This window comes from Nerophis ophidion, linkage group LG08 (assembly GCF_033978795.1).
Source record: "Nerophis ophidion isolate RoL-2023_Sa linkage group LG08, RoL_Noph_v1.0, whole genome shotgun sequence".
NCBI classification, from domain to species: domain Eukaryota; kingdom Metazoa; phylum Chordata; class Actinopteri; order Syngnathiformes; family Syngnathidae; genus Nerophis; species Nerophis ophidion.
In genome coordinates, this window is record NC_084618.1 from 38,151,095 (window position 1) to 38,168,033 (window position 16,939).

Here is a 16,939-nt window from a genome sequence, read left to right on the forward strand (position 1 = left end):
ACATTCCACTGAGCACAGACATTGTACAGTAAGTGGTTGTATTATTTTGTTCATGGTCTATAAAGTATTTGTCTTTAGCCCAGTTTGTTTAGCACACAGTTTCTATAACTTGTAGCTCATCCTCTGTATATTCAGGCTAAAACATATGTAAGGTTCTGGATCATCATTTGTTCAAAAGTAGTGTTTGTTGTCTCTCAGGAAGTGTGCCATTAGTAGTAGAAATGCTGTTGTTGAAGGGAAAAGCGAACGGTGTAATATGTCTGTGAAATTAATATGCCGCCTTGTAGTAGAGTAGATTTGGCTCTCTTGGTTGCTTTGTTGGGTCTGCTCCTGTCTCTGGCCATACTCTCTCCACCCCAGCAGACGATGGCGTGGAACACCGCAGAGGCCACCACAGTGTATATGTTTGTTTTACTTTTTATTCATAGCTGTATGTAGAAGTGGCTGGTTGTATCAGCTCTGCTGCTTTAATGTCTTTCATGTCCTTTGTTTTCTTTGATGTTTGATGTTTCCCTACACACATGTAAGAGGGTTGTGTACTATGGCTATGAGTTGTTGTTTTTCCCCTTGGCCTCAGTCTGGACCCCCTCTCCAGAGGCCTAGGCTTAGACCAATTTTTTTATGTTATTTTATATTAATCTTTTAATTTTTTCTCCCATTCGCCCACCTTGTTTACCTGTATCTCACCTTTTTTTGTAAGGGCCGCCGGAAGTCGGCAGACCCGTCAGCGATCTTGTTCTGTCTCCCTGTAATGTCTGTCTGATCTTGAATAGGATTGTGCTGAAGATGTTAATTTTCCTGAAGGAACTCGGATATATATAGACGTCAAACTTTGGGGACTAATAACAGCACCACCATGTGGTGTTTTTTAGAAATAAACTAATAGAGAGGTGATACAGGTTTATTAAAACTCGGAGAAACAGACTCCAGAACAGGTTTTTTCCCAAGGCCGTGGCCTTCTTCTTCCTCCTACCAAATGCCTTCTCTCACACACGCATACCTCACATAGGTATACAAACAAATACCGGACATACAGAACACAGACGGACACAATATGAACAATTATTTTAGTCTATCTTGCAGTTTTAAGTTTTTTAAGCAGTGTATGTTTTTAATTTTTTTTAAATATTTATTATTGTATATTGTATCTTCAGATGCTGTTCACAGTCACCCATCAAAATGGTCGTTGTATTATTTTACAATGACAAAATAAAGTATTGTATTCTATCCTAGGGAGACATTTTTGACAAATATTTATTTTGTGTGCAAGATAAACACATGTTCAGGAGTAGAACATGACTGATGTCTTTTAGACTTTGCTAATAAGTCCAATACATTTCCCCCCCCAAAAAGTCTCATTAAAGTCAAACTAGGGCTGGGTGGTATGGCCTTTTTCTAATATCTCGATATTTTTAGGCCATATCGCGATATGCGATATATATTAAGATATTTTGCCTTGGCCTTGAATGAACACTTGATGCATAATCACAGCAGTATGATGATTCTATGTCTCTACATTAAAACATTCTTATTCATACTGCTTTCATATATGCTACTTTTAAACTTTGATGCAGAGAGGGAAATCACAATTAAGTAGTGATGGGTGATATATCGATACATACGATATATCGCGGGTTTGTCTCTGTGCGATATAGAAAATGACTATATCGCAATATTAGAGTATACGTTCTCACGCAGTTGCTTTTAGCTGCGGGTGTACACTTCAGGCTCTTGTCACTCTTTCCTGTCTTTCCTTCTCCACAGACAAGCAGGCGCACATTCTTTCATACGACACATACGTATTCGCCCTCGCAGAGCAGAGAGGTAGCATACTGGGCTACGTTAGCTGCTAACATAGCCGTACGAGAGAAAGAAGGTGCGGATCTGGTAACAAATGAAGGAAGACTTAATTCCCATTAAAAACAGCAGGGTTTCCATCGTCTGGTGGTGGTTCGGCTTCAAGTTGGAATATGTCGAACAGACAATCGTAATTTGTCAAGTGTGGGGGGGGGAAAGCGTTGCTATAAAAAGTAGCATTATTGCTAATATGTAGCATCATTTGAAAAGCCACTCGCTCGAGAATGAAGAGAATTTCATAACCTTAGTAACATACCACATAGTGAAGGACGAATACTATTTCATTTCCTATTATGCAGCTCATTTTTATTTGACACTTAAAATGTCTCTGACAATCTTGCACTTTATGTTTTGGAAATCACTTGATTGTTTGTGCCATTGCTTAATGACTTTAATAAATACACTTTTGGTCAATTGACTTAGTTGTGATTTCCATCTCTGCATAAAAATTTAAAAGTAGCATATATGAATGCAGTATGAAGAATAATGTTTTAATGTATACACATAGAATCATCATACTGCTGTGATTATATGCATCAAGTGTTCATTCAAAGCCAAGGCAAAATATCGTAATACATATTGGCCTAAAAATATCGCGATATTAAAAAAAGGCAATATCGCCCATCCCTACTACTAAGTCAATTGACCAAAAGTGTATTTATTAAAGTTATTAAGCAATGGCATAAACATTCATGTCATTTCCAAAACAGAAAGTGCAAGATTTTCAGAGACATTTTAAGTGTCAAATAAAAATGAGCTGCATAATATGAAATCAAATAGTATTTGTCCTTCACTAGTTGGTAGGTTACTACGGACGTTATGAAATTCTCTTCATTCTCTAGCGAGTGACTTTTCAAATGATGCTACATATTAGCAAGAATGCTACTTTTTATAGCAACGCTTTTGCCCCACACTTGACAAATTACGGTTGTCTGTCCGACATATTCCCACTTGAAGCCAAACCACCGCCAGACGATGGACCCTCTGCTGTTTTTATTGGGAATTAAGTCTTCCTTCATTTGCGTTATATACTTCTTTCTCTCGTATTACTACTCGTACGGCTACGTTAGCATCACAGCTAACGTTACCCAGTCTGCTACCTCTCTGCTGTGCGAGGGCATATACGTATGTGATGTATAACGTGACAGTATGTGACGTGTGTAAGTTTGTGCGCCCACTTGTCTGGTAGAAGGAGAGTCAGGAAAGAGTGAGAAGAGCCTGTAGTGTAATGCCCGCAGCTAAAAGCAACTGCGTGAAAACGTATACTCGAATATTACGATATAGTCATTTTCTATATCACACAGAGATAAACCCGCGATATATCGTGTATATCGATATATCGCCCAGCCCTAACTCGAGTATTACGATATAGTCATTTTCTATATCGCACAGAGACAAACCCACGATATATCGTGTATATCGATATATCGCCCAGCCCTAAGTCAAACCAACACAACACAACGTTGCAAATGCTTGTCCTTCACAATATATAAGTCCTGTGATGTGAATAGCCCCTTGGTGGTGGTCCATTCCAGTCCCGCAGGTGGCTGTCTTGTGCACAGCATACAAATAACCTTGCCAACTCTTTGAACCGAGTGTCTTTTGTTACGATACAAACAGTAGTGTATTTTATACAGCCATTCGACAAAACCATTGCCTTAAGATAGCATTCTCTAGTTCTCTGCCTGTAAGAAATAATTGACCAAAAGAAAGGGCAATGCGTCACCCGGTGGTAAAAAGTGTCAACTGAAAACACTAGAAAGAAGCAAGAAGTAGTTTGAATTAGTTAGATATGCCCAACTTGAGTGGAAGACAGCTGAAATGGGATTTGCTTGAAAAAAGACTTTAATTTAAAGCGGAAATGTAAACTTTTTTTGACATAAAACATGCAATCTGTGGTTAGGGAGGAAATAATCTTTTTTGATTGAAAACAAATCAGGGCAATTACCACTCGCTTGCATTTCTCTGATATGGTTGTGTTTTGGTTGCTCAGTCTAAATCTGTTTGATTCCCCCCCAACCCCCACCCTCTCAGGCAAATTTGATTTTACCATAGTGGATTAGTCCTTTTTATACTTCAATCAATCAATGTTTTTTTTTATAGCCCTAAATCACAAGTGTCTCAAAGGGCTGCACAAACCACGACATCCTCGGTACAGAGCCCACATAAGGGCAAGGAAAAACTCACACCCAGTGGGACGTTGGTGACAGTGACAATAATGACTATGAGAAACCTTGGAGAGGTGTGTGAATGTGTGTGTGAATGGGCGAATGTGGAAATACTGTCAAAGCGCTTTGGGCTCCTTAAAAAGGGGTAGAAAAGCGCTCTACTGGAACAACCCATTTACCATATTTCAGAATAATTCCCACCAATAGAGTAATTCATGTAAATTTAAAATATTCCTATCCACAATTTATACTAAGGATTATTTCCTTGACATACAAAAAACTAACTATAACAACGAGCCAGTCTTTTTGAACGGTTCTTTAAAGGCCTACTGAAATGAGATTTTCTTATTTAAATGGGGATAGCAGGTCCATTGTATGTGTCATACCAGATCATTTCGCAATATTGCCATATTTTTCCTGAAAGGATTAAAGTTCGTAACTTTTGGTGCTAATAGAAAGCCCTGCCTCTACCAGAAGTCGCAGATGATGACGTCACATGTGTGGGGGCTCCTCACATATTCACATTGTTTTTAATGGGAGCCTCCAACAAAAAGTGCTATTCGAACCGAGAAAACGACAATTTCCCCATTAATTTGAGCGAGGATTAAATATTTGTGTTTGAGGATATTGATAGCGACGGACTAGAAAAAAAAAAAAAAAAGTTAAAAAAAAAACGCGATTGCATTGGGACGGATTCCCAATGCAATATATTTGCGGTATATTTGATTCTCTTCCTTTTTTGTAGTCATCTTTCCTCATGTATGTATTTTATCAAACCCGTAACAACCATCTATCAAAACAAATGTTAAAGCAAAACACTCCGTAATCTTTGATAACATTTTTTACTTCGAGTCAGGAGAGCAGCTCTCCCAAAGAATCTCTACTGAACTTTAGCCATGCTTGGAACTGTAACACGGTAATGAATTCCAGGCTGCACAGCCCATCCCTCCATTGTACCTCATTTGTATCCCCGCTCCCCTTTTGAAGCCTGTTGAACCGGTTTCGCCCCTCTGGCGGGCGTGTCAGGAACCCTCGGGGTGTTTGATGATTCGCAGAGTGTTTTGTAAAGATGAGGCTCCTGCATGAAACATTTGTATAAACACACAATAGAGCTTTATTATGCACACGGCCAGTGGAGTCCTCGCAATGTCCAACAGCAAATGTGTTCTCTGTGTCTTAAAGATGGAGATGGGGAGGCCCGCCGACAACGCCAGCCCGTCCACCAACTCCTCCGACGAAGACTTCCGCAACAAGCCCCATGAGAACTCGTACTGCTACCAGCTGCTCCAGGAGTTGGACAAGCAGCGCAAGAGTGGCATCCTTTGCGATGTCAACATCGTCGTCTCGGGCCAAGTGTTCCGCGCGCACAAAAACATCCTGGTGGCGGGCAGCCGCTACTTTAAAACCCTCTACTGTCTGACCCAGACCGAGCCTCAGGACCAGGCCACTGTTACGCACCTGGACGTGGCTGCCATCCAGGGTTTTTCGGTCATTCTGGACTTCCTCTACTCGGGGAACTTGCTGCTCACGAGCCAAAACGCCATCGAGGTCATGTCTGTGGCGAGTTACCTCCAGATGACCGAGGTGGTGCATTCGTGCCGGGCGTTCATCAAGGATGCCCTCAACATCAGCATCAAGCAGGAGGCCCCCGACTCGGTTGTAGTGGACTACAACAAGAGGCAGACGGTGGCCAAAGACGGGCACCGTGGTCCAGACCGGAAGCCGACCAACTTCTGGGCGACAAGCATCCTGTCCAAGCTGTCAATCAAAGCCAGCAACAACCAAGGAAAAGAGGCCGCAACGGAAGACGAGGAAGACTGCGGCAGAGTAAAGGAGGAGTCCAGCGACATCGAGGTGACGACGGTCGGGGGTGAGGGCTGTGCCCTGGTGCCCCCTGGGGCCTCGCGGAGCTGGAGCCAGCACAACGACAACTCCTCTGATTCAGCAGAGACCAACGAGCCGCGCTCGACAGCTGCCCAAGTGTTCGTCTGGAACGAGCCGGCCACGGACGGTGGCACAGGTGCAGAGATAAAACGCGAGGCGCCGGACGCTGCTGCCGGGAGCGGACGCCGGAAAAAGCAGACCACCACGCGGAGGTTCGTCTACAACTTCCCGCCAGAGCCTGAGGAGGGCTTCGAAGAGGGGATGTTCATCCAGCCGTCAGCTTCTTACCCCAGAGAAGACTTCTCTTCACTCTCAGAAAACGCCGGTATGACGCACACCTGTACACATTACAGAGCTTTTCCAAAGTCAAACACAATGATCGTCGCAACCTCCCCTTTATCTGATTTTTTACACATAAACTACTGTCACTCAACGTAATAGATACAGTATATACACTGCATACATTATTGTAACTTAAGTTGTGGGACAGGAGGACACCAATGTTAGCAACACTAGCATAGCTATGTTAGCTACACTAATGTTACATTCACATTTTAACAGCAACCTTATACTTTTTTTGCCCATCTGCCTTTTTTAAATCTAGGAGCGCGTCAGATTTATTGGGATTGTTGTCCTTTTTTGGGTGACAGTCATATGTATTAAATACAACTTAAAAAAAAAGTTATTAGGACTGTTTGTAAGTGAAATGTATCAGTTGAAAATAATTTATTCCAAGATGCTCCAGAATAATTATACTTATAATTATACTAGTTTGAATACAATCTTTGGCCATAAATCACATTATTGATACCAGAAAATGTGCATTATAAAAAAAGAGTTAGTGCGCTTGTGTCGTTTTATGTCTAGTCCGACTGCCGCAGTTGCACTTCCCAGCAGGGATGTGTGTGCTTATTGAGCTCTCAACCTGCCCGTCGTCCGCTGATGATCTCCACTAATCACTCCAGAGCCAGGGCGGCTTACCCGCGTTAAAGCCCGCCTGGATCGCTTTGTCCCCTCAGAAGTGTGTCCAGCCTCTATCAGTTATTGCCTTGGTCGCTGTAAAAGAATAAAGATCTCACAAGGCCTATACACTGAATGCTAATCCATCTTTATGTTGTTTAACTGATTTTTATTTTGTTCTTTCTAGATTCCCTTGAATAACCTTTTAATCTAGCACAGCTTCATCCCTTTTGTATGCCGTAATCTCTCCTTCGGCCATTAGAGTGTGGTTCTCTACATTGATATTATGGAATGGATGGGTGTGTGGGGGGCTGTTGTTGGATGTGCTGCAGAGAAAGAGAGAGAGAAGCCCTCCCTAATGCAGGATAATGAAGAAAGCAGGGGAAACATTTCTCTCCCTCAGGCCTCCCCTAAATGCGCTCCAATGCTCTTAGTGCCTGCAGCTCCTCCTCCAGCTCCTCTAATGCGCTCCACAAGTGATGCTAGGGGGAGTGCTAATGGCCTCTCCATGGCTAGTGTGAGACCAGTGCAGTCTTAATGCAGCTTTTTAGATATGTGAAATTTACGCAAAAATGCAGAAATCTGTGTTTTTAAACATTAATTTTCGCTGCAACATGTTTTAAAAAAAAATAAAATAAAAAATAATCAATAAAAATACGATCCATACAAAATTTGCTCACCTCAGCTATGGGTACTCGCTGTTCCTCTTGCCTTAACGCCGCAACGAAACAAGCTTACTTGTTGTCGATTCCGTTCGCTCTCCAGTCCACAATGTTTACGGCTGTCTACTTTGCAGCTAATCATATTTGGATGATTACAACTCGAACACTGTTAGTGCTCAACCAGTTGTAGTTCTACAGTATCTATTAGTATCAGGTGACAATGTATATTTTTGACGTGACGATCTGTAAATATAGGTCACAACACGGTAAGTTTATTACCTAATTGGGCATGGCTGCAGCATCGATTTACCAAATGGGAAAAAAATTCTGAGATCTTTGCATGCATTGTATAGAATTATACATTACATTTTCAGTAGTACATGGACACATTTAATCGGATTAAAAACCTAACTGGAATAAAAGTTATTCATGTACACAAGTCATTCGGAATATTCTAACCTGATTTCACTAGTTCGGATCAAAAGTCAATTCCGATCGAGACAGGTAGTTTATGCCGAAAGTCATTTGGTTTGTAGCGCAAGAAAACACATATTCCGAAATGTGGGTTACAATTATCCTTACTGCGCATGTCTTTGATGTCAGCTATATTTTAGTGGTGGAGGGGCACTAAATGTAATAGTATCGGCATGAAGCGATTGTCTTGCTGCTGTGTCCTAACGTTCAACATGTACAGAAGTGGCGTTATATACTGTTGAGTTTGTTGCTTTAAAACGAGACTAGCAAAAACACAAATATGTTCTTGAGTGTCATGTTTCGATGTAACAATAAAACAAGGGATCCAGTTGTCGTCTTAATGAGCTGTTCATGACATTACAGCAACTCCACGTGCTTACTGCTAGTTTCAAACACATACACAAAATGTCATAACTAGCAGACACGCCGCAACCCGCACATAATATCAACATAAAAAGCACAGAACAGCTCCCTTTCAAAAAGAGCGGTACAACAAAAGTTGTAAATAGAAGGAAAAAAAATATGAATAAATACCGTGATAAGGACGGACAAGCAGAAATGCACAAAGCAGTGTGTTTACAATGGAAGTCACTGTTTAGTCAGAACTTGCAGTGAGCAAACTCGTCCATAAGACGGCGCCATAGCACAAATAACACACCTTTCCATTTATGTTAGGTTCTACGCATGTCAAAGTAAAGTTTTTCTATTTAAGGTGTGATGCATGAAAATGTACGTCGTAATCAGATCATTTTTCTCAGGGTCCATGTACACAGTAATATTGTAATCCGAATGATGATCAGATTAAATAGATGTTGTCCATGTACACGTGGCTAGTGATAATCCATCCAACCATTTTTCTACCGCATGTCCCTTTTTGGGGTTACGGGGTGCGCTGGAGCCTATCTCATTGTTAGTAAATTATCTACTAAAATATCCCAAACATTCTGTGGTACATTATATGGGACATGTAAATGTCAAAAAGACAGCCGAAAGAGGTTGGTAGATGAGAATAAATGTATAGGTAACATAAATTGTAAAAATGCACACTTTCAAGTTTACATAGCAGCACTTAACACTTATAGAAATGTACCTTTTTTTTCTAAATGTTTCTCTTTTTTTTCCCCCCTCGAAGGGTTCCCACAGCCCTGAGCTTTGCCCAAATACAAATGTCAAGTTTTTACTCCTCTTTGCTATATTAAAGGTTTCATTTTGTTGCATTTTTGACCATTTTTAAATAAGTGTCAGAGGTCCCACAATAGTGCAGTCGATGTGTTTTGTTCTAAATCCAGCCATGATGCTTCAAAAGTGCTTTTAGTAAGCCAGCTCTACTGGAAACATCCTTTTTGGTGTCTGTGGCTTTAATGCAAATGAACTGGTTGTCCACGGCAGTGTGTTCTGGGCATGTAATTAATAATTGTGTGAGCTTGAATGAGGTCAGTATGTATATATATTACGTTTGGTAAGACATCATTTTGCCTATATATAAATATCTAACCCATATAATATGCCTCTCACAATGAATAACCACATTTTAAATGAAGTTCTACACTTTAAGAAAGAACTGCATACATACAAATCATGCAGTTACACAACATAACATCTTGTCAAAGCATCTTCCTGCTGAGAAATCGAGTCTATTGATGTGACAAAGAGCCCTCTGCTGGATTCAGAGCTGCAGCTCTCTTTTTTTCCCCATGAAGATGGTGTAATCATACCACATTTTAGTTAAGCTATAAAGCAGAGACATTTGTGAATATGTGAGGTTGCAAATGCCGAACCCTTACTGTATAATAGCTAATGATTTTTACGTGTGCTACATGCTTACATAACATCACATTTTAACTGCAACTTCATGCTTGCTGGGCCTGACGTCACACTTGCTACGTGCTGCTGGGAGCCTTTCTCCCCTTAAAAGCCGAAAAGATCAACCTCAAATTTTGAAGATTGCTGTCTGTGGGTATATCTCAGAAATATTAAATGTTTGTTTCATCACTTGCCAATTATGCACAAATAATAAACTATGTGTGTGTATATATACATATATATATATATATATATATATATATATATATATATATATATATATATGTATATATATATATATATATATATATATATGTATATATATATGTGTATGTATATATATATATGTATGTGTGTGTATGTATATATATATATATATATATATGTATATATATATGTGTGTGTATGTATGTGTATATATATATATATATATATATATATATATATATATATATATATATATATATATATATGCGTATGTATGTGTGTGTGTGTACTAGAGATGCGCGGTTTGCGGTCTCATCTGCGGAGTCCGCGGATACACCGCGAGTCGGGCGGTTGACATGACGAAAAAATAGATTTTAATTAGATTCGGGCGGGTGGCGGTTGAACCATCCGGAAATATTTGATATACATGGTTCTGGGATCGGTATCCTTTGCCATTCAAAGAGCTATTTAAGACCCGTGTCATAAAGCGAAGAAGACAATAGGAGACGCTATTATTCTCTTGAATGACTGCCGGCAGTCACCCAGATAATAAGTATTAGGGCGTGCTATGAAGCCATTGGCTTTGTCGCCTACTACAACATGTACGATCAGTAACACAACATAAACGCAACATAACAAATACCCATAATCCTTTGTATTCATGACATTTCCTGACTATTTTATACACCCCGCTCGACCATTCAGTGGTCAATTGTACGGAACATCTACTGTACTGTGTAATTTACTAATACAAGTCTCAATCAATCAATCAAAAAAAAGCACTTTATATGTAGAAAGGTTTTTTTAAGAAACCATTCTGAGCCTTATCTTATTTAGTTTTTATTTTATAGATGTTGACCACATTAACCTTGGCAATGGACCCTGTGTGTCTATGTATGTTATGCCGTTGTTTACAAATTTGGTAAATAAATAACCCATCCATCCATCCATCCATCATCCTCCGCTTATCCGAGGTCGGGTCGCGGGGGCAGCAGCCTAAGCAGGGAAGCCCAGACTTCCCTATCTCCAGCCACTTCGTCTAGCTCTTCCCGGGGGATCCCGAGGCATTCCCAGGCCAGCCGGGAGACATAGTCTTCCCAACGTGTCCTGGGTCTTCCCCGTGGCCTCCTACCAGCTGGACGTGCCCTAAACACCTCCCTAGGGAGGCGTTCGAGTGGCATCCTCACCAGATGCCCGAACCACCTCATCTGGCTCCTCTCGATGACCCCAAAAATTATATTTTGTTGTTTTCTTACTGTACCGAAAATGAACCGAACTGTGACCTCTAAACCGAGGTACTTACCGAACCGAAATTTTTTCGTACCGTTACACCCCTAGTGTATATGTATGTACACACACACACATTTTTGTTTATACAGTATATATACACACATATATATGCACAAACACATGTATATATGTGTGTGTGTGTGTATATATATAATTAAAATCTTCTTACTCTGGTGGGGAAGTATCTGTTTCATCCTCAAGCTCCTGGGCCTCTACCAGAGGCCTGGGAGTTTGAGGGTTCGGCGCAGTATCTTGACTGTTCCTAGGATTGCGCACTTCTGGACTAAGACTTCAGATGTTGTTCCCTGGGATCTGTTAGAACCACCCTCCCAGTTTGGGGGTTACTGCTCCGAGCGCCCCCACTACCACGGGGACAACACGAGCCTTGACCTTCCATATCCGTTCCAGCTGCTCTTTCAACCCTTGGTACTTCTCAAGTCTCTCGTGTGCCTTCTTTTTGATGTTGGCGTCAGCTGGGATTGCCACGTCTATCATCACCACCTGCTCTTTGTCCACCATCACTATGTCTACTTGGTTAGCCAGAAGCTGTTTGTCAGTCTGGAAGTTGAAGTCCCACAGAACCTTGGTCCTGTTGTTCTCAGCCACATACATATACAGTATATATGTAAATATATATTTATCATACAGTAATTTTTGCGTTTCAAGCACTGTTTGCTCGCCTGTGTTCAGTGAACCTCCTCAGCAAAAACTAACCAATCGCAGCTCTGCGTCGCCGGTGACGTGAACCTAGGATTTTTAAGAGGCGCACGTATGCCTTGCGGGAGACTATTCAGACAGGAGGGTAAAGATGTGTCGCTTACGAAAGTTAAGTGACGCGAGAGATACTCCAGGCTTAAAGGGGAAATGCACTTTTTTGGGAATTTTGCCTATCGTTCACAATCATTAGGAAAGACATGACGACCAATCACCTACTCAGTGGCCTTGTGGTTAGTAGGTTGTGAGTTGAAACCCCGACCGAATCAGGCCAAAGACCAGAGCCATTACCTTCTGCTTGACACTCTGTATCAAGGTTTGGAATTGGGGGTTAAATCACTAAAAATGATTCCCGGGCGCGGCCACTCCTGCTGCCCACTGCTCCCCTCACCTCCCAAGGGGTGAACAAGGGGAGGGGTCAAATGCAAAGGACAAATTTCACCAAACCAAGTGTGTGTGTGACAATCATTGGTACTTTAACTTAATTTATGTTTTGATGCATTCTAAATACTAAAACTTAAATAAAAGTGTGTATATAGCAGAGCCAATGGAAGCTCCACTATTTAGCCCATAAAATATAATAAATAACCATTCAAAAAGCCCCACCAATACTCCACTTACATTTTGTATCTTGAATATTGACAAAGTAGGGTTGGGCGATCTGGCCTTTTTTTAATATCTCAATATTTTTAGGCAATATCACAATACACGATATATATCTCCATATTTTGCCTTATCCTTGAATTAACACTTGATACATATAATCACAGCAGTATGATGATTTTATGTGTCTACATTAAAACATTTTTGTTCATACTGCATTAATATATACTCATTTTAAACTTTCATGCAGAGAAGGAAATCAGAACTAAGTCAATTGACCAAAACTGTATTCATTAAACAGTTGTTAGCAGGTGACGTTTGAAATGACGGTACATATTAGCAGTAATGCTACTTTTGGTAGCAACGCTTGTGCCCCACACTTGACAAATTAAAGGCCTACTGAAATTATATTTTCTTATTCAAACGGGGATAGCAGGTCCATTCTATGTGTCATACTTGATCATTTCGAGATATTGCCATATTTTTGCTGAAAGGATTTAGTAGAGAACATCGACGATAAAATTCACAACTTTTGGCTGCTAATAAAAAACCCTTGCCTGTACCGGAAGTAGCAGACGATGACGTCACCGGTGTGAGGGCTCCTCACATCCTCACATTGTTTACAATGTGAGCTTTCATCAGCAACACCTATTCGGACCGAGAAAGCGACAATTTCCCCATTAATTTGAGCGAGGATGAAAGATTTGTGGATGAGGAAATTTAGAGTGAAGGACTAGAAAAATAAAAATAAAGTTTAAAAAAAAAATCCATTGCATCGGGAGCGATTCAGATGTTTTTAGACACATTTACTAGGATAATTCTCGGAAATCCCTTATCTTTCTATTGTGTTGCTAGTGTTTTAGTGAGTTAAATAGTACCTGATAGTCGGAGGGTCGTGTCCACGGGTGTGTTGACGCCAGCCTCTGAGAGACGTCACGAAGCTGCAGCAGGACAGAAGCTCCGCTGATATCCGGTAAGAGGCGACTTTTTACCACAATTTTCTCACCGAAACCTGACGGTTGACAAGTGGTCAGAACTATGTTCGCTTGACCGCTGTGATCCATAGTAAAGCTTCACCTCCGGGAATTTTCAACAAGGAAACACTGTGTGTGGCTAAAGGCTAAAGCTCCCCACCTCCATCTTTCTACTTTGACTTCTCCATTATTAATTGAACAAATTGCAAAAGATTTAGAAACACAGATGTCCAAAATACTGTGTAATTGCGCGATGAAAAGAGACGACTTTTAGCCGTAAGTGGTGCTGGGCTAATATGTCCCCTCCAACCAATAACGTCACAAACACTCGTCATCATTCCGCGACGTTTTCAACAGGAAACTCCGCGGGAAATTTAAAATTGTAATTTAGTAAACTAAACCGGCCGTATTGGCATGTGTTGCAATGTTAATATTTCATCATTGATATATAAACTATCAGACTGCGTGGTCTGTAGTAGTGGGTTTCAGTAGGCCTTTAAAGTTGTCTATTCAACATCTTCCCGCTTGAAGCCGAACCACCGCCAGACGACAGACCCCTTGCTGTCCAAGATGGACTGACGCAAAGTGAAAAAGTGTTCTGTGGTCTGACGAGTCCACATTTCAAATGGTTTTTGGAAATATTCAACATCGTGTCATCTGGACCAAAGGGGAAGCGAACCATCCAGACTGTTATCGACGCAAAGTTCAAAAGCCAGCATCTGTGATGGTATGGGGGTGCATTAGTGCCCAAAGCATGGGTAACTTACACATCTGTGAAGGCACCATTAATGCTGAAAGGTACATACAGGTTTTGGAACAACATATGCTGCCATCTGAGCGCCATCTTTTTCATAGACGCCCCTGTTTATTTCAGCAAGACAATGCCAAGCCACATTAAACACGTGTTACAACAGCGTGGCTTCATAAAAAATGTGTGCGGGTACTTTTCTGGCCCGCCTGCTGTCCAGACCTGTCTTTCTTCGAAAATGTGTGGCGCATTATGAAGCGTAAAATAAGACAGCGGAGACCCCGGACTGTTGAACGACTGAAGCTCTACATAAAACAAGAATGGGAAAGAATTCCACTTACAAAGCTTCAACAATTAGTTTCGTCAGTACCCAAACGTTTATTGAGTGTGGTTAAAAGAAAAGGTGATGTAACACAGTGGTGAACATGCCCTTTCCCAACTACATTGGCACATGTTGCAGCCATGAAATTCTAAGTTAATTATTGTTTGCAAAAAAAATAAAGTGTATGAGTTTGAACATCAAATATGTTATCTTTGTAGTGCATTCAATCGAATATGGGTTGAAAAGGATTTGCAAATCATTGTATTCCGTTTATATTTACATCTAACACAATTTCCCAACTCATATGGAAACGGGGTTTGTAGCTCATAAATCATGCCTCTCACCTGAAAAGTAGATGGTTTATGATGTAATCCGAGAAGTTAGTAAACTTCGACATCCATTTAGGACCTGAAATTAGCAAGAACATGAAAGACAAGAGCTCATGCTTAGCAATTAGCTATGCTTTTTTGTATCTTTGTGTTGTGTAGTGTAGCATGTTCAGGTAGTCATTGTTCTCTATTCCTCCAGTGATTCTTATATTTGTAAAAACATAATTTATTTTCCATGAGGTTTACTGATTTAAATGCTGCACTTTGGAGGAACATTAGCCGCTAGCCAGGAAAGTTGTAATGCGTTGAGGACACCTTTGTTCACTTGTCCCTGTCAAATTCGCGATAAACCGCTCGAATGTATCGTCAACATACATCATCACAATATGACCACAGTATTAAAAGCTGTATCGTCGGCCAAATTATTATCATTTACATTGTATATTGTCTATATCGCGCAACCCCACTAAGAATTGTAAGCGAACCCAACTATTTCTTTTTTTTCACCCAATGTTTGAGTCTGCCAGCATATCCCTGCAGTCTGGCTCGCCAATACCTGATTAGCCTCGCGCCATGCACAGTGCTGGTTTTTGTTGTGACTTGCGCTGGAAATGTCTGTCACATGCCTTCCGCAACATTACCTTGCAAAGCAAAAAAAAAAAAAAGGCAAGGAGGCGCACCATTGATTTTTGTATCCCTACCAGTATGCATTTGACTCCTCATATTTCCTCCAGTTTGACTTCAACCTACATTATAAGTGTACACAACGAGTTACTGCACAGATAAATGCACCAAAATGTCTAAATCGGAATGGTATAGCTTCTGTGTTTATTTTGTTGCTCATAATGTAAGAAATGTATTGTACAGCTTAAAAAAAAAAAGTGAACTGTGCCTCTTCTGGTAATGCCAAATATGTTTGTTTTTTTTACCTATCAACAGATAACAGATGTGTTGTTTTGCTCTTTCATTTAAATACAGTAGTAGCAGCATTTTAGAGCCCGCGAAAGCAAGCAAGTGTTGAATGTAATGCGCAGTATGTCACTACCAAAACAAAAATGGCCAAGCACAATGAGTACAGTGGATGCATGTATTTGCATCCACTGTAAAAAAAACATTAAATATTTTGGATACTTTAAACCTGATAATAACTCTTATGGACAATCATTTTTTCCACCTCTTTGTCCACACACGCTAGCGAGCATGAAGGCAGCTGGTGTTGAAGGTAGACAGTTGAAAGTGACGGCTGGATTCTAGTCTTCGTCCTTCTGACCTTCTTAGCCGTTGACTACGATCTAGCAGATTTACTTTTTATATCTTAATTAATTTGCATTGTCCCATGTAACAAAGATATACAAACACAAACCCACACCGTTGGCCACTAATACCTGCAAGATTGTCAAAAAGGGTGTGTCGGGCACTCAAATGCGGCAGTTTTCCAAATATTGACCTAGGGAGCGCGTTGGCCTTGTCCTTAACGGGATCTAAGGACTGTCGGTGGAGAAACTGGACGCGCGCGCGCGCGCACACACACACACACACACACACACATTTACAGGTGCTCACACACACAAAGCTGAGCTCCACCCCCACTACCGCCCTCAACTGGCCCACACCCATTTTGACGCTGCTTTACATACAATGGAGGTGTTTGTGTTTGTGTAAGTCAAGCTGGCATTGTTAATGCGAGGACTGGTTGGTTGTGTACACAGTGTGTTGTAACACATCCTATCCTCCCCCCCACTGCCTCATCCCTAGCTGACATCAAACAAACCTGAGAACCACCTCTCTCACCTTCTCTTTCTCCCTCTGCCTTCTGTCCTATAAACCCCCCCCCCCCCCCCTCCCCCCCCAAAACTACCACTCCTTTCCCAGAGCTGGCCAATCAGATCCAGTATAGCATCATCCAGCAAGGGGAATCCTGGGAGAATGGTAAGATGTCGCTTC

General features: G+C 41.0%; 1 protein-coding gene across 2 annotated transcripts in view; it reads left to right on the plus strand.

Moving 5' to 3' along the window:
• Positions 1–16,939, plus strand: part of zbtb10 (zinc finger and BTB domain containing 10) — a 60,117-nt gene that overhangs the window by 36,396 nt on the left and 6,782 nt on the right. The window contains exons 2-3 of one of the 2 annotated variants that reach the window (XM_061908502.1): positions 5,208–6,234; positions 16,868–16,924. In XM_061908502.1, the coding sequence (XP_061764486.1) occupies positions 5,208–6,234; positions 16,868–16,924 (1,084 nt within the window). The remainder of the gene's footprint in view (positions 1–5,207; positions 6,235–16,867; positions 16,925–16,939) is intronic. The other variant, XM_061908503.1, reaches the window with a different exon arrangement.